This window comes from Salvelinus namaycush, chromosome 38 (genome assembly GCF_016432855.1).
Source record: "Salvelinus namaycush isolate Seneca chromosome 38, SaNama_1.0, whole genome shotgun sequence".
Classification (NCBI taxonomy): Eukaryota; Metazoa; Chordata; class Actinopteri; order Salmoniformes; family Salmonidae; genus Salvelinus; species Salvelinus namaycush.
Window position 1 is genome coordinate 16,791,251 of NC_052344.1, and position 17,851 is coordinate 16,809,101.

Genomic DNA, 17,851 nt, shown 5'->3' on the forward strand with positions numbered 1-17,851 from the left:
TTTCAGCTACAAAAATGCCCAAAATAAACCTTTAATCAATTTAAATGTAATTTCCTTCATTCGATATTCTAACATATATTGAAATATGTTGTTGTAGTTGTTCATAATATCTCAAAATAAATTATAGAGGCTATATATCACATAAACAGCATAGGATGATGGTGGAAGGAATTGGAGGAAAATAACAAGGGTAGGGATGGATAGAAAGAAAGGACCATGACATGTAAGAAAGAGAGGATAGAAAAATGTATGATTTTTTAAACGAATGTATGAAAAGGGACAGCATTTGGGGAATAATAGAGGTATTCCAGGATCAATTAAAAGGTGTGCAGAATCATTTTAGTTAGATTTTTACCAAGAGCTTGGAATCTCCCCAAATCAATATTCAAATGGCATGGGGTGAGTCTAGTATAAGGTTACTGTCACAAAATGGTGAAAACTGAGCGTGTTTTATACAGTATATAGGCCTTTACAAAGTCGTATAAATGATTTCACAACAAGTGCCAGGTGAAGTGGGACATTAATGCATTTCTAATGAGAAAATGTTGTCCCACCTCATCTACTAACTAGCCTGTAGAGTCCCACTGTAAACGTTATATCATATACCAGCTTTTCCCATCAGGCCGCCGATACAGATCTGTATAGGGATCTACCGGTAATTTACCAACATCAACATCTTCGGTAATTTGGGTACTTAACAGGTAATCTATGGCAGTCTATGGTAACTGGTAATTTAGGCCTATACTTGAATAACTATTTAAAAAATGTATTCATATATAGTATTCCATTTTTATTAATTAGTCCATATTGTGGGGCTTCTAGTGGAAACACCATATGTTCAAGAAAAAATAGCCTAATTAGGCTAATGAAAAAAGCATCAACAATGGCATTATTTTGTATTAACTCTTCCAAGTGTTGACTTTTTTTCACATCTGCCACCAGTTTGGCGCCAAAACATTTACAACAAAGCAGTCAAATAAGTGTGTAAAAACATATAAAGGATATTTCATGCTAAAACCCTCATATTAAACACCAATGGTATTCAGTAAACTGGTGGTTTATTTAAGTGATAATGCCCGAGAAGCCGGTGTTTGAACATTTTTGCAATGAAAAGAAATGTCTTCAATTAAATCACTCGCTTTCATACATCAAAAACATCGCACATAGGGGTGATGGCATTTGGTGATAGTGGCATCGCTTTGCAAATAGACAACTACAACTCCCAGAGTCAGGAAATTGTGACGTGAAATTTGGAGACGCGGGAAACTCTTGACATGTTTACTGGGATGTTGGATATGGGTAATTTCACTGCATGAACTCAAACCAGGTAACATTATTCAGTATGCTTGCAGTAACAAAATATGAACTTTCAACAACTAAACATTACCCTCGAGTTTCCACGGAGCTACACTGTTGTTGTCAGTTGAGTTAGCTAGCACTGCTGCAGAGGAAGGAAGGCAAAGACAGACCATTTGCACAATGCACCGCTAACGTTAGTTTGAAAAGAGTTACCATGTTCTGTAACTGTCTCTTTATCTCTATTACAGGCCAAACTACTTTAAGTCATACACTTTACGGTTCGGCGTGTGTCTAAAAGTAGCCTAAACAATGGCAGCACAACTTCAGCACCTAGGGTATGAGGATGAAAAGTTGCAGCGCGTGATGGAGAGGTTGCCTTGCAGAGATGTCCAGGCGAGCATGCTGCTGGCGTTGATGGGAGAGGTCTGTGTCTGATTTGAAACATTGTAACTTCAAGTTCCTTACGGTATACAGTTAAATTAAAAAAATAAAACAATGCTATGTTAGTTAGCTGGCTATGACTATCCAACACTGGAACTCTTCCAAGGTAAGCTTTAGGTTTTACTAATTTATTGCCACCGGGGGCGTCAGTTTAACTGCTTAACTGCTTACATTGATGATGATGCATGATTGTAGCAGGTTTACTAACTTGTTAGTTCTATTAGTTATGTTGACTATGATATTACTTTAGCTCATATGGTGACAAAGATGTAGGCTGTGTGTAGCGGTTATGAAATGGTTTGGCTCGGGAAGTTTTTTCGCCTGGTCTCAGACAGCTGATGTTTTTTGCATTGAAGTCCACAAGCAAAAGGAAAATATGAGAGGAGAGCACGTAGATGCGAGAAGGAATACAACGTAGCTGCTATGAAAGTGAACTATGTTTACTTGTGATCAGGGGTGTATTCATTCCGATGATTCTTTTGAAAAACGTTTCTTAAACGGATGGAAACGGAAGAAACGGGGATAAACATACATGCATTTGTCCAATAGAAACTCTTGTTTGGACTAATGATTACACCCTAGTTCAATGAGCTAGATGCAATATTGAATGTGTGACTGTCTGTCACTTCAAATTTTTCTCTTGAACTGTGTGCATCTATGTTGTAAACTCTCATTCATAGGCTAGATTGTAGCAACCTCATGATGGGTAATGGGAAAATTCTAGTATCATGTAGTAGCCTAAACCTATCGATGTTACATTGAACTGGATGAATGGAATATGAATGACAGTCATCTAATATGCTGTAATAGAAATAAGGCCATGCTCATAAATCGTCCTCCTTCATCTTTATCACCACCCATCGCCACTATTAAATAATACATTTAAAATGTTTTCTTGCCCAAATATGTGAATCATTGTATTGACACTTTCATACATTTTGTGCCTACAGCCAGAGCAATGCAGCTACCCTTCCATTTTTATTTATGGTCATCGTGCCACAGGAAAAAGCCATGTGATACACACCTTGCTGAAGGAACTGGAGCTTCCCTATGCCACAGTGAGCTGTGTGGAGTGTGTCTCTGTAGGACTGCTGTTTGAGCAGGTTCTCCTCTCCCTCTTTGGCTCCGACTCTGTCTCCCTACTGTCCCGCAGTCCCTCCCTGTCAGACTTCGTACGAGTCTACAAACAACTGTGTGTCCAGGCCTCAGCCAAGCAGACACGATACATTGTGAGTAAAAATCATCCTCACCTGTGATATTCCTGCTTGATAATCCACTTCTTTTAAAAATTGCATCCTCAGTTACAATGCAGATTCTCTTTCCGATGAAGTATAACGTGAATTGTTATAAAGCATAATTTGTGGTATATTATGTATTATGAAACAGTTACAGTGACCTCTGCTGTGTGTATCTGGGTAGGTGCTGGACCGGGCTGAGCTCCTTAGAGATATGGAAGCCAATCTCCTCCCTGCCTTCTTGCGCCTTCAGGAACTGGTAAGAGTCATGTCACCTGTTGAGCATACTACTTCATTAAGTTGCAGACAGACTGAGTGATGGATGGTGAACTAGCGCAGAAGGGTCCCTTTTTGATAGATAACCTTGAATTGAATGTTTCAAGGAGGCACTCGAATAAGTGCTTTGAAAGGCAGAGATGAGGAAGAATGACAATCATTCTTGATAATCATTCTTTGCATATTAATTCTGAACTTCAAAAGTGCAGATAGATGACCAGAATGTTTAGTTTTTGTTTAGTTTTTAAAGCTGAATACCGCCTGTTTTTATCTTGGTAGAAGTGTTTTTAACAGCTGTGTGAGTGGCATGTAGCTAGTGCAGTTACGGTGACAGATGTGCAGTCACGGTGACAGATGCACCTTTTGAGGTGATAATCAGAAGCAGTATTGTAATGTGAAGTGTTGGGAGAATGCACTTGGACAGCTGTCTTCATAACTGTCCTCCCTCTTTAGTTTACTCAGGTTTGAAGGAGGAAAACACATCCCCTTGCATTGATGTTGTAAAGGTGTTGTTGACTACCAACATAGTTGTATTCTTTGTGAATCCACAATGCAATGCCAAGTAACTGATCTGTGATCTGATTTTGTACCTCTACGTAACTGACACACTGCTTCTCTGGCAGGTTGAGGACAATGTGACAGTGATCCTGCTCAGTGAGATCGTGTGGGATAAGTTCCGACCCAACACTGGCTGCTTTGAACCACTGCTGCTCCACTTCCCTGACTACAGTAAAGGTACAGCTGTCAACAGACAAGCATCTATGGCCTTCAGCATTGAATTAGGTACAGATGGATTAGTGGCAGTGGAGGCTGTTGAGGGGACGGCTCATAATAATGGCCGGAACGGTGCAAATGGAATGGCATCAAACATCTAGAAACCATGTGTTTGATGTATTTGATACCGTTCCACCTATTCCGCTCCAGTCATTACCACGAGACTGTTCTCCCCAATTAAAGTGTCACCAACCTCCTCTTTGTACCTGTGGTTTTGCACCAACACATGAAAAGTGACTGTGACAGAACACAGCAAACAAAGGCGTCCGGTCGAGAAAATTAACACTTAGGATTTAATCAATGTTTGAAAGAATGTCTGAGTTCCTGTACATAAAATGACTACAATCATGTATGAGGGAGTCTTTGTGTGTGACTTCATTTGAGGCAGGCGTTGACTGTGTGTGTGTTGTCCCTGTGCAGGGGAGCTGCAGCAGATCCTGTCTGAGGACAGCCACCCGTCCTACTCCCCAGAGCTCTACTCAGCCTTCATCAACATCCTACTGGGAGTCTTCTACTCCGTCTGCAGGGACCTCCGAGAGCTCAGACACCTGGTCAGTTACACACTACATAAGTAGTCAGGCACACACATGCTCACACATTCAGACCACACTCAGTAAGGACACAGACACACTCAAAGTAACTCTCAACTAGCTGTTAACACGCTATGTCATAACACGCTCCGATAGCCCAGACAAAGAACTAGCCCTTGCACCTATCTCTAGATGTGTCTTGATGCCCCCTTGTAAGTTTGAAGAAAAGGTCTGGCTTACACACTTATCCAGTCCTTTAAGATGTATTCTGGGGGTTTAAAGAAATGTCAATAGGTTGGTGCAAGGGGTTAATTTCAGATTAGGCAACAGTTTGCTCTGAATATGTACACACACTCTCCATGCTACCCTTTGAGGATTCAGTATGAGTTTGTTTCCAGGCTATCCATCACTATTTTATTTAGTCCACTTGAGTTACTACTTCTAAGGATTGGGGTTTTCTTTGTTATGCAGAATTGTAATAATGATCCAACCTTGGCAGACATGTTGTTTACATTGTCATAGTCTGTACTTGTTGTCCTTTCATATTTTTAATTCTCTTTTCAAACAGGCTGCCCTCAATTTCTCTAAATTCATTGAACCTTTGGAGCAAGGCAAAGGTAATATATTCATATTTCTAGAACAGTAACCACATCAATATTTCAATTACTTTGCTGTCTTCCCTTAGTGTCTCTCTCTACTTTAATTTGATGATGGATTCCTTTCATGTCATCCTCTCTCTAGCTTGTTTCTCAGATTATCAATGTTTAAATTCCAACCTTTATTTTCTCTGCCCTCAGTGAAAGAGGGTGACACTCACAAGCTGTGGAGGAACATCGAGCCTCACCTGAAGAAGGCCATGCAGACGGTGTACCTGCGAGAGGTGTCCAGGTCTGTCTGTGTACATCTGCCTCAGCCAAAGATGATCGAGTCCCATTGATTTAGCTTCCGTGACCAACCTCCTTCTCTCATGGACTGACGACAGACGGCCTTAATTACGTTTGCCGGCCTTTATTACACAACAGCGGCTCAGTGCTGCTGGCTCTGTAATAGTGGTGTGTCCCCTGACTTTGTCATGTCTCTGTTCTGCTCAGTGTGCAGTGGGAGCAACAGCTGCAGATGGAGGAGAAGGAGGCAGGAGCCGTGAGAGGTAGGCAAGGAGAAGTGTGGACACACAGATACACACAGATACATATGCACGCATTCACTGAGAACAAGACCGGTGGAAATAACCTAGTTAGAATCTAGTGACCAGGACCAGTTCACACACTCCCAGACCCCAGCTATCTCCTCCTTTGTGTTGCTGCTAGTCCCCAGCCTGAGAGGGAGTTCAGGGCAGTGGACCCTCTAAACTACCCCTATGTTTATCCTTGAATGGAGGGCCCACTCCAGACTCATTGTTACTAGATACCCAGACAGTGGAAACAACAGCAGATGTTTCTTTCATCTCCTATCCACAAGCCATCTGTAGATGATGCTGTTGTACATGTTTCCCAGGTAAGGACATTGAGAGCTTCCTCTGCCTTTCTCAGGTCTGTCTGCTCATGCCCATGTGGAGCTGCCTTACTACTCCAAGTTCCTGCTGATAGCTGCATACCTGGCCTCCTACAACCCTGCTCGCACTGACAAACGCTTCTTCCTCAAGGTACCTGTTCTCTCCTCAGCACCTGAACCTCATTCACCTCACCATCTCAAAAGCTAGACACGTGATTGTCAAGTCATGGTTGGAATAGGAGTCAATTGTTAAACATCAATACTAGAGGTCGACCGATTATGAGTTTTCAACGCCGATACCGATTATTGGAGGACCAAAAAAGGCCGATACCGATTAATTGGCCGATATTTTAAATTATTATTATTATTAAAAAAAATAAAAAAAATATTGTAATGACAATTACAACAATACTGAATGAACACTTATTTTAACTTAATATAATACATCAATAAAATCAATTTAGCCTCAAATAAATAATGAAACATGTTCAATTTGGTTTAAATAATGCAAAAACAAAGTGTTGGAGAAGAAAGTAAAATTGCAATATGTGCCATGTAAAAAAGCTAACGTTTAAGTTCCTTGCTCAGAACATGAGAACCTATGAAAGCTGGTGGTTCCTTTTAACAGGAGTCTTCAATATTCCCAGGTAAGAAGTTTTAGGTTGTAGTTATTATAGGAATTACAGGACAATTTCTCTCTATACGATTTGTATTTCATATACCTTTGACTATTGGATGTTCTTATAGGCACTTTAGTATTGCCAGTGTAACAGTATAGCTTCCGTCCCTCTCCTCGCCCCTACCTGGGCTCGAACCAGGAACACATCGACAACAGCCACCCTCGAAGCATCGTTACCCATCGCTCCACAAAAGCCTCGGCCCTTGCAGAGCAAGGGGACGTTTGAACCGCTATTAGCGCACACCCCGCTAACTAGCTAGCCATTTCACATCGGTTACACCAGCCTAATCTCAGGAGTTGATATGCTTGAAGTCATAAACAGCTCAATGCTTGAAGCACAGCGACGAGCTGCTGGCAAAACGCACGAAAGTGCTGTTTGAATGAATGCTTACGAGCCTGATGGTGCCTACCATCGCTCAGTCAGACTGCTCTATCAAATCATAGACTTAATTATAACATAATAACACACAGAAATACGAGCCTTAGGTCATTAATATGGTCGAATCCGGAAACTATCATCTCGAAAACAAGACATTTATTCTTTCAGTGAAATACGGAACCGTTCCGTATTTTATCTAACGGGTGGCATCCATAAGTCTAAATATTCCTGTTACATTGCACAACCTTCAATGTTATGTCATAATTACGTAACATTCTGGCAAATTAGGCGGCCGAAACTGTTGCATATACACTGACTCTGCGTGCAATGAACGCAAGAGAAGTGACACAATTTCACCTTGTTAATATTGCCTGCTAACCTGGATTTCTTTTAGCTAAATATGCAGGTTTTAAAAAAAATATATACTTCTGTGTATTGATTTTAAGAAAGGCATTGATGTTTATGGTTAGGTACAGTCGTGCAACGATTGTGCTTTTTTCGCAAATGCGCTTTTGTTAAATCATCCCCCGTTTGGCGAAGTTGGCTGTCTTTTGTTAGGAAGAAATAGTCTTCACAGAGTTCGCAACGAGCCAGTTTAGCAGGCAATATTAACTAAATATGCAGGTTTAAAAATATATACTTGTGTATTGATTTTAAGAAAGGCATTGATGTTTATGGTTAGGTATACATTGGAGCAAGACAGTCCTTTTTCGCGAATACGCACTGCATAGATTATATGCAACGCAGGACACGCTAGATAAACTAGTAATATCATCAACCATGTGTAGTTAACTAGTGATTATGGTTCATTGATTGTTTTTTATAAGATAAGTTTAATGCTAGCTAGCAACTTACCTTGGCTTCTTACTGCATTCGCGTAACAGGCAGTCTCCTCGTGGAGTGCAATGTAATCAGGTGGTTAGAGCGTTGGACTAGTTAACTGTAAGGTTGCAAGGTTGAATTCCCGAGCTGACAAGGTAAAAATCTGTCATTCTGCCCCTGAACAAGGCAGTTAACCCACTGTTCCTAGGCCGTCATTGAAAATAAGAATGTGTTCTTAACTGACTTGACTAGTTAAATAAAGATTAAATAAAGGTGTAAAAAAAAAAGATTAAAAAAATAATAATAATGGGCCAAATCTTTGTCCAAAAATACCGATTTCCGATTGTTATGAAAACTTGAAATCGGCCCTAATTAATCGGTCGACTTCTAATCAATACCACCTGCTATTCACTAACTCTGTTTGCCTGCTACTTTACCTACTCGTATTTTCTTTCTTCTCCTTTTTGTGGAGGGGGAGGGGGTAGATCAGCTTTAATATTGCAGATGGATTGTAGTTTCTATCAATGTAATTGTTTGCATAATTTCCCCCCATCCTTGTGTGTGTTTTAGTTATTGGTGATTATATGATTCTCTCTTGCCCAACAGCACCATGGCAAAATAAAAAAGACCAACTTTTTGAAGAAACATGAAAAGGTGATTATCTTTAACTAAAGCTGTTGTACTATTCTTTAGGTTTAGTCAATGAGATGTTCTACCTAGTGAATTCACCTCCCTCCCATTCAGACCAGTAATCACCTGCTGGGGCCCAAGCCGTTCCCTCTGGACCGTCTCCTGGCCATCTTCTACAGTGTGGTGGACAGCAGAGTTGCCCCCACCGCCAGTGTTTTCTGTCAGGTCAGCTTAGACACTCAGGCTTTCTGCAGTGTCATCCAAGGGATAATTAAAAAATATATATTTAACCTTTATTTTGACAGGGAGTCATGCTGAGATCAAGGACTCTTACATATGAGCCCTGTATCAAACATACACATCAATATACACATGAATATACACGTCAATACATGAAAAGTAAAATGCAATCATATATACTGAACAAAAATATAAATGCAACATTCAAAGATTTTGCGGAGTTTCAGTTCATATAAGGAAATCAATCAATTGAAATATATTCATTAGGCCCTTATCTATGGATCTCACATGACTAGGAAGGGGAGCGGCCATGGGTGGGCCTGGGAGGGCAGAGGCCCACACACTTGGGAGCTGGGCCCACCCACTGGTGACCCAGGCCTGGCCAATCAGAATGAGTTTTCCCCCAAAAAGGGCTTTATAACATATAGAAATACTCCTCAGTACCCCCCCCCCCCCCCTGAACTGCTCTTGAATTGATGTGTGGTACGGGCTTAATGTGAAGTGATTTTAAAATGAATTGATCTCCAGTCTGAATTCTCTATTTGTGTAAAGCCAAATGAAACATGGTTGATGACAAGCCCCCCCCCACCCCCCCCCAGATCTCCTCCCTGGTGACCCTTCAGCTGTTGAATCAGGTGGGCCACGATGACCAGCTGGATGCGCACAAGTACAAATGTGCCGTCTCTCTGGACTTCATCCTTGCCATCTCCAGGTGTGTATGTTACTGTTGTCTTTAGTGCAGGGCTCTCCAACCCTGTTCCTAGAGACATACCCTCCTGTAGGTGTTCGCTCCAACCCCAGTTGTAACTGACCTCTTTCGGTTCATCAACCAGCTAATTATTAGAACCTGGTGTGCTAGATTAGGGTTGGAGGGAACCTACAGAAGGGTATCTCTCCAGGAACAGGGTCGGAGAGATAAACCTAGAGAAGGGTATCTCTCCAGGAACAGGGTCGGAGAGATAAACCTAGAGAAGGGTATCTCTCCAGGAACAGGGTCGGAGAGATAAACCTAGAGAAGGGTATCTCTCCAGGAACAGGGTCGGAGAGCCCTGCTTTAGTGTATTCACCACAGATCTGTTTTACTGCTTGACATTTCTATTTTTACAATATCAGATGCTGACTTTTGTGACCCCCTGCTCTTAATTTCCAGGACTGTGAGCTTTGACATGGTAAAGTACCTGTATGACTTCCTCTAGCCATGGTGGTTTAAGGGAGAGGAATTCACCTGGACTCTGATAGAATGTACTGGTGGACATTGGACAAACATGAGCAGAAAGGTGGGAGATGCCTTGGTTGTCTGGACTCCTCACTGTGTGTGCACTGTGCAGGACCAGAGGACTATGGAATCATTAGGCCTATGCTTTACTGCCCCATGGTGACTGACTGGAACCACTGTCAGACACCAGCATCTGCAGCATTGTGAATATTCTGCATTGTGAATGTGCCTATTGATTCCCTAGCTACACCTGTTTGATTGTGGTAAACAAACAATAGAGAACATTCATATTTTACTGGATTCACAGGAGCCCTTTGGATACCTTGGGGTTTTGGTGGACTTCAATATTATTTTTCAATACTTCACAATAAAATATCCCTGTTAACAAAGGTTTCATAATTGTGACAGGATTCTGTTCCCTCCATAGTCTGACAACTACAGCTACGCACAATAAGAACCAGGTAGAATGAAGGACTCATCGAAGACTTCTTTTTAAGGTACAAAATGTAGGGTATATAATGTAATATTTCTACGTTTCCTTCTCTCTGATTCTAGATCTTGCGTTCCCATGAAGTCAAATTGTCCCATTAATTGCTCTGTTGGCGTAAATGGCTGTGCTGATACTATGAAATAAGTTTGGCACAATAATCATGTAAATAACAATTATGGACAATAACTGAACACAAAAGAAACATCTTCTTGAAACCTTCATTTTAGGGGCGGTCCACTTTATTTACAAGTATATATAGACAAGTTTACACAATAGCAGTTTTTCATTTTTACATGAGGGTAAAGTTGGTCATTGTTTTACGAGCAGAACGGCATGGTCGAGAGGAGAAACTTCCTTTCCAAATGTTCCAAGTGGTCAAACCCATTCATTTTTGAGACGTGGTTGCCACCAAAGCTGTGTTGTATTCTTTAGGTATGTCATGGCTATTTTCAAAGATTCAGTATAATACATTAAAAGCGCAAATTCTTTTTAAACAAAAATGACTGACAATATCCATGGCCGTTTTCATGACAATTAATTGTTACCCAAAATTCCATAATGGTCAAAGCCCCATGTACTACGGAGTCTCTCAGATTCCCTTTAAGCTATATGTGGGAGGGATCTGAGCTAAGGCACTAGGTGGTAGCAGTACACTAGTGTCTCATTGGTCCCGTGTAGCTCAGTTGGTAGAGAATGGCGCTTACAACGCCAGGGTTGTGGTTTCAATTCCAGCGGGAGACAACTATGAAAATGTATGGACTCACTGCTGCAAGAAGCTCTGGATAAGAGTGTCTGCTAAATGACTAAAATGTAAAATGATCAGCTCTCCATGATGGTTGACATCCTTCCTGATAACAGTGGTGTATATGTGGTTAGTGGTGTGTTATGGGCTGCAGTTGTAGATTATTAATCCTTTCTGGGTTAGCAGGTGCCATATTCCTGGGTACTTGTTTATTTGTTACTAGCCATTCCTGCCCCAGTGAATCCCATAACTGATGACAATTATCCAGATTTAAACACTCATCCTGTGAGCAGTGGATCAACCAGCGCAGCACAATGCAGTCTGTCCTGTCTGTCTGCAGAGGTAAAGCCAGTACAGTCAGATCCACAAGGGGAGTTTTGGTGGTTTTAGGTCCTCACCCTGACTGACTGTGACCTCTACTCCTTTTTATTTAGTTTGGGTGTTTTCTATGTATCAGCCGGCATATTTATTTAATATTTTACATCATGTTCATGTGGTTTTTAAACATGCTGCTGACTGTCAGACTGCCCTGGTCAGTGTCCCTCCTTCCAGATTCGTTCAGATCCATGGAAGTGCTGCGTAACCTTTTTGTAGTGCTTTATGGATGGGTGTTACCATGGAAATGGGTCATGGTTGTCATGGCAACCGCACTGGCGCAGTCTGCCTTGTGACTCACCTCCCTGTCTCCCTCATTATGCCACAGAGGCTGTAATGTCTGTGAGGCATTTTGATTTCTAAAACAATAGTGAGCAATTAAAGCTGTGGAGCGTGATGAAAATACAACAGATTTCAATCTTTATTTGACAATTATAAACTAGAGCAAGTTTTGGGTAAAAAAAAAAAATCCTACAGAATGCACAAGTTTAGTGGGCTATGGATCTGTATAAAGGTCATTCTAATGCAATCTAGGTGAGCGCATTGATCATTCACTCACAGAAACACAAACAAGTGTGCACAATTTTTTTTTTAGACTTTACTGTCTTGTAGGGAAAACATTAGAATGTAGTTATGTTAAGATATTCCTTCAAATGAATGAAGTCCTGAAAATGCTGACTTTAATTTTCTAACAACTGGGGCCAGTGCAATGTAAAAACATGCTGGTCTTATTTTTTTACAAAGTGCATTTTGTGACAAGTATCAAAGTTATTGAGATCCCTAACTTGTGGAAGAACCTGTTTCCTGAGGAACTGGACCGTTTAGTCATGGCACAGAATAAACTTGGGTTCTAGTCATATTTGAGCTGACAACTGACTACTGGGAGGAAAGTGGGTGAATTATAACTTCCTCCAATAGAACCCGGACCCACAGTCATAGAGAGGAACCACTCAACTGAATAACTGAGTTATGTCCAAAAGAGATTGAGACGTCATTATCGATGTGGTTTGGAAGTGATCATTTCCCTACAGGAATCTGTCTCTGAGGTGGGTGAGGGATTTAAAAAAATATATTTATTTTTTTGACAGGAATGCATGGATTTATAATGGGTAATCACCACTCCACTCCCTCCACCCTCCTCTTTATCCTCCACCCTCCTTATGTTATGACCTAGTTGGGTCTCTGGTTCAGCTGACGGTGTGAGAAATCTCTCATCATGTAGACCTCTCAGATTTAGATCATGCACAAGCGCACTAACCAGCCAGCAATGGTTGACTGAGTCATTTGTATGCAGGCAAAGGGCATCTTTCATCGTCATTCAACCTCTTGTGAATTCCGACAACAAAGAATGCATTCAAAGCATGGCCCTTCAGCATTGCTAAGATAAAGATTGTCTTTATACAAATCTGGGCTAGATCTTTTGAGGGCTCATGGCTCAGTTCCTATGTGGCCATTCGGCAGTCTATTACAATGGAGAGTGGAGTTGGAGGCGTCTGAGGGCAGACTCTAAACACTGTGCCTCCGATTGTGGATCATGGCGACTATGTGGGTGAGATCCAAGGTCTTCATCATCACTTCCATGAAGTCTTCGTCAGTGTGAGCCCCTGCCACAAACTCCTCCAAAGACAGCTCCCCTGATGGGTAGAAGGTAGAAGACAAGGTCAAGAGATTGTTAGCCTGAAATGGAAAGGGAAGGAACTCGCAACCCTACAAGTCTGTGACAAAAAAGAAGTGGACACTCGCCATCTCCGTTGACGTCTATCTTGTCAAACACCCGGTTGGTGAACTCCTCTGCATCAACTTCCTGGTTTTCGTTCCCATTGATTGCACGGATAGCCTGAAGAAGAGAAAAGGAGCGAGTTAGCCTGCATGCCTTTGTGTGATACAGATTCCATTGCACAGCACTGCCTATCTGGACTGGTCTCTATACCTTTATGATGTTTAGCAGCTCACTTCGATCAATGCACCCGTTGCCGTCCACATCATACAGCTTAAAGTACCAGCGGAGCTTATGTTCCATTTTACCCCGCATCACCAGACTCAGAGCAGCTACATACTCCAAGAAGTCTATGTAGCCATCCTGTAAAAAGGAAAGAGTGTTAGTTGGAACGTCTCTTTTTACCATCTCAGGTTATCTCAGTCATCTCCTCAAGATGTAGGTGATCATGTTCTGCTTAGTTATCATCCCTGATAATGGATCTTCTATGTATAATCGCTGTGGGATTATCTCCACACTGATCTGTGCCAAGGCCGTGGCAAGACATACAGATGTAGGATCTTAATTTGATCACCCTGTTGCAGGTTAACTTTCCTGCAATGTAGGACATTTTAAAACCTGTAGTGTATTTGAGTTTTAAACATTTCTGACTTGATTTTCTCTTATAGAAAATGTATCAACCCCTTCAAAAAATGTCCATTAATTATAATCCACATAATTCACTTTTCCTGTTGCTATAGGATTATTTTCCTGCTGTAGAAAACTGGCTCACATTAAGATCCTACAAAATTACTTGGCAGCATTAGTGCCCTCTGGGTCAACCCAAATGAGTCGCACTTCCCTCAGCTTTACACTGACACCATCACTTCACTATGCCTGCGTTTACACAGGCAGCCCAATTCTGATCTTTTTTTCACTAATTGGTCTCTGACCAATCAGATCAGTTCTGAAAAAGAGCTGATGTGATTGGTCTCTGACCAAATCAAAAAAAAAAAAAGGTCACATACACATGGTTAGCAGATGTTAATGCGAGTGTAGTGAAATGCTTGTGCTTCTAGTTCTGACCATGCAGTAATATCTAACAAGTAATCTAACAATTTCACAACAACTACCTTATACACACAAGTGTAAAGGAATGCATAAGAATATGTACATATAAATATATGGATGAGTGATGGCCGAACGGCATAGGCAAGATGCAGTAGATGGTATAGAGTACATTATATACATATTAGATAAGTAATGTAGGGTATGTAAACATTATATATTATATAAAGTGGCATTGTCTAAAGTGACTAGTGATACATTTATTACATCCTTTTTTTATTATTAAAGTGGCTAGAGATTTGAATCAGTATGTTGGCAGCAGCCACTCAATGTTAGTGATGGCTGTTTAACAGTCTGATGGCCTTGAGATAGAAGCTGTTTTTCAGTCTCTCGGTCCCTGCTTTGATGCACCTGTACTGACCTCGCCTTCTGGATGATAGTGGGGTGAACAGGCAGTGGCTCGGGTGGTTGTTGTCCTTGATGATCTTTATGGCCTTCCTGTGACATCGGGTGGTGTAGGTGTCCTGGAGGGCAGGTAGTTTGCCCCCAGTGATGCGTTGTGCAGACCTCACTGTCCTCTGGAGAGCCTTACGGTTGTGGGCGGAGCAGTTGCCATACCAGGCGGTGATACAGCCCGACAGGATGCTCTCGATTGTAAAAGTTTGAGTGTTTTTGGTGACAAGCCAAATTTCTTCAACCTCCTGAGGCCTTCTTCACCACGCTGTCTGTGTGGGTGGACCATTTCAGTTTGTCCGTGATGTGTACGCTGAGGAACTTAAAACTCTCCACCTTCTCCTCTACTGTCCCGTCGATGTGGATAGGGGGGTGCTCCCTCTGCTGTTTCCTGAAGTCCACAATCATCTCCTTTGTTTTGTTGACGTTGAGTGTGAGGTTATTTTCCTGACACCACACTCCGAGGGCCCTCACCTCCTCCCTGTAGGCCGTCTCATCGTTGTTGGTAATCAAGCCTACCACTGTAGTGTCGTCTGCAGACTTGATGATTGAGTTGGAGATGTGCATGGCCACGCAGTCATGGGTGAACAGGGAGTACAGGAGAGGGCTGAGAACGCACCCTTGTGGGGCCCCAGTGTTGAGGATCAGCGGGGTGGAGATGTTGTTTCCTACCATCACCACCTGGGGGCGTCCCGTCAGAAAGTCCAGGACCTAGTGGCACAGGGCGGGGTCGAGACCCAGGGTCTCGAGCTGAATTACGAGTTTGGCGGGTACTATGGTGTTAAATGCTGAGCTTTAGTCGATGAACAGCATTCTTACATAGGTATTCCTCTTGTCCAAATGGGTTAGGGAAGTGTGCAGTGTGATTGCGATTGCGTAGTCTGTGGATCTATTGGGGCGGTAAGCAAATTGGAGTGGGTCTAGGGTATCAGGTAGGGTGGAGGTGATATGGTCCTTGACTAATCTCTCAAAGCACTTCATGATGACGGAAGTGAGTGCTACGGGGCGGTAGTCATTTAGCTCAGTTACCTTAGCTTTCTTGGGAACAGGAACAATGGTGGCCCTCTTGAAGCATGTGGGAACAGCAGACTGGGATAGGGATTGATTGAATATGTCCGTAAACACACCAGCCAGGTGGTCTGCGCATTCTCTGAGGACGCGGCTAGGGATGCCGTCTGGGCTGGCAGCCTTGCGAGGGTTAACACGTTTAAATGTTTTACTCACGTTGGGTGCGGTGAAGGAGAGCCCGCAGGTTTTGGTAGCGGACCGTGTCAGTGGCACTGTATTGTCCTCAAAGTGAGCTAAGAAGCTGTTTAGTTTGTCTGGGCATCGTGGTCCGCGTGACGGGTCTGGTTTAATTTTTGTAGTCCGTGATTGACTGTAGACCCTGCCACATACCTCTCGTGTCTGAGCCGTTGAATTGCGACTCTACAATCAGATCAGCTCTGAAAAAGAGCTGATGTGATTGGTCAAAAAAATACCAGTTAGTGGAAAAAAGATCCGAATTGGGCTGCCTGGTTAAACGCAGCCGACGTGCACAATCTAAGATTGTCATACTGCACTTCCTAATCAGCATCCAGGATTCTAACAACCCGTTTTGTAACATAATTACCAGCCTTGTTCACTGCACTGTCCTGAAGATCTGAAAATAGCAGTTAGTCACTTAGTTCTGTCCCCAGGGAATAGTACCATGGTTTCCAACCTCCCCAGCTACACCCATAAAACTACTAGCTACTGACAAAAATGGGGAAACTCAAAACACATAAAGGTCTAATCTGGCACACAGCTCTTGAAATCTGGACATTCTTTAGGGTTCAATGTGATAAAATGGAGATTCAAGTAATTTCTTTGAAGTGAACATTCAATATTCTGATCAGTGTAACCAACTGTTCACATGCATCATGTTCTGTCATTAAACTTTCACATAAGCTATCACTAGTGAAAACCAGCTGTCTCTGATGCTGAAATAATTTAATTGATTCTTAAATCAACCAGAATGTACTGGAGATTACAAGAACCTGTTGCTGTCTTTCTAAAGAGAAAAATAGTAGATAAACTCAGACCGCACTCCTTCCGCAGAGATATTGACAACTTGTCTCTCAAAATAATCCTCATACTAAATCGCATATGAATCCAATCCTAGCCTATTATAATCAAAGGTGACAGGGTTACTAAATATAGTTGTGTAAATTGAGCCTTAGTACTTGTGAGACGATTAGCTTCTTCAAACTCATCTGGAAGACTAGTCAAAACAAAACCCTAGGATTCAAGAGATTCCCTATGTTTAACTGTGGATTCTTGCTGGTTTAAGATGCACACTTTTGATGTACTTTAGCTTTTAGAAAATGGAGAACTAGGGGTCTTATTGAAGTATAGGCATTATGGCATTACTATATATTTAGGTGCACTTGTAATTAGTGCATAGATTTTACAATACAGCCAATCATATCCTTATATGTACCTCTGTTGGTAAGATGTCCCCTTCAGCATTTTGAGTGTGCCTGAGGCATTCCTACTTTGACATATAAATGTAAAGCCCATTTTAGCCTATAGCATCCCCTTTGCAAGTATCCTCGGTTCAATGAATGCCGCATAGTCTTACCTTGTTCATATCGAACGTTCGGAACATCTGCTCGATGTAGGCGTTGGCCTCAGCATCCAGTCCCCGGAGCCCAAAGAACTGCTTGAACTCATGCAGGGTGAGCTGACCTGAAGGACACTCGGTCATGAACTTCTTATACCAGAGGTGCTTCTCCACGGCCTGGAGATCTTCCACGGTGGATCCTGTAGCGTTACCCATGCCTGTAGAGTCGACTGACTGTGTTGTGATGGCTGGAGCCTATAGTAGTGTCGAAAGACGGGGTTGGCGGTCGACTTAAGAGCCCTATTGGTCTACTGTGAAGCGGAGGGTATCGCTCTTCACAGTCACACAACGATGGGACCTGGGGAGGAGGTGGGCATCGGCCGGGGCTTTTGAGTCAGGTCGGACAGGCCACACCCTGTTGTGTTTTCCTT

At 42.2% G+C, this 17,851-nt stretch overlaps 2 protein-coding genes across 2 annotated transcripts; one reads left to right on the forward strand and one right to left on the reverse strand.

Annotated features, from left to right (window-relative positions):
* The first annotated feature begins 1,257 nt into the window (after window positions 1–1,257).
* Window positions 1,258–10,411, forward strand: LOC120032134 (origin recognition complex subunit 5-like). The gene is made up of 14 exons (XM_038978088.1): window positions 1,258–1,327; window positions 1,548–1,722; window positions 2,691–2,969; window positions 3,160–3,234; window positions 3,875–3,986; window positions 4,446–4,576; window positions 5,124–5,172; window positions 5,353–5,443; window positions 5,647–5,702; window positions 6,085–6,197; window positions 8,533–8,580; window positions 8,671–8,781; window positions 9,396–9,508; window positions 9,947–10,411. The coding sequence occupies exons 2-14, from the start codon at window positions 1,609–1,611 to the stop codon at window positions 9,990–9,992; spliced, it is 1,338 nt and encodes a 445-aa protein (XP_038834016.1). The 5' UTR covers window positions 1,258–1,327; window positions 1,548–1,608; the 3' UTR covers window positions 9,993–10,411.
* A 2,714-nt stretch (window positions 10,412–13,125) lies between these two features.
* On the reverse strand, window positions 13,126–17,636 carry LOC120032285 (guanylyl cyclase-activating protein 1-like). Its single transcript, XM_038978301.1, has 4 exons — window positions 17,439–17,636; window positions 13,550–13,699; window positions 13,363–13,456; window positions 13,126–13,253 (listed from the first exon to the last, which is right to left on the reverse strand). The coding sequence occupies exons 1-4, from the start codon at window positions 17,634–17,636 to the stop codon at window positions 13,126–13,128; spliced, it is 570 nt and encodes a 189-aa protein (XP_038834229.1).
* Window positions 17,637–17,851: the final 215 nt, after the last annotated feature.

Excerpts from the sequence above, each read along its gene's own strand:
- LOC120032285 (XM_038978301.1), bottom strand. The coding sequence starts at position 17,636 with ATGGGTAACGCTACAGGATCCACCGTGGAAGATCTCCAGGCCGTGGAG. Across the intron at positions 13,700-17,438 it reads GAACGTTCGATATGAACAAG|GATGGCTACATAGACTTCTT; the intron begins GTAAGACTATGC and ends TCCTTTTTACAG. Across the intron at positions 13,457-13,549 it reads AGCTGCTAAACATCATAAAG|GCTATCCGTGCAATCAATGG; the intron begins GTATAGAGACCA and ends TCTCTTCTTCAG.
- LOC120032134 (XM_038978088.1), top strand. The coding sequence starts at position 1,609 with ATGGCAGCACAACTTCAGCACCTAGGGTATGAGGATGAAAAGTTGCAG. Across the intron at positions 1,723-2,690 it reads TGCTGGCGTTGATGGGAGAG|CCAGAGCAATGCAGCTACCC; the intron begins GTCTGTGTCTGA and ends TTGTGCCTACAG. Across the intron at positions 5,703-6,084 it reads GGAGGCAGGAGCCGTGAGAG|GTCTGTCTGCTCATGCCCAT; the intron begins GTAGGCAAGGAG and ends TGCCTTTCTCAG.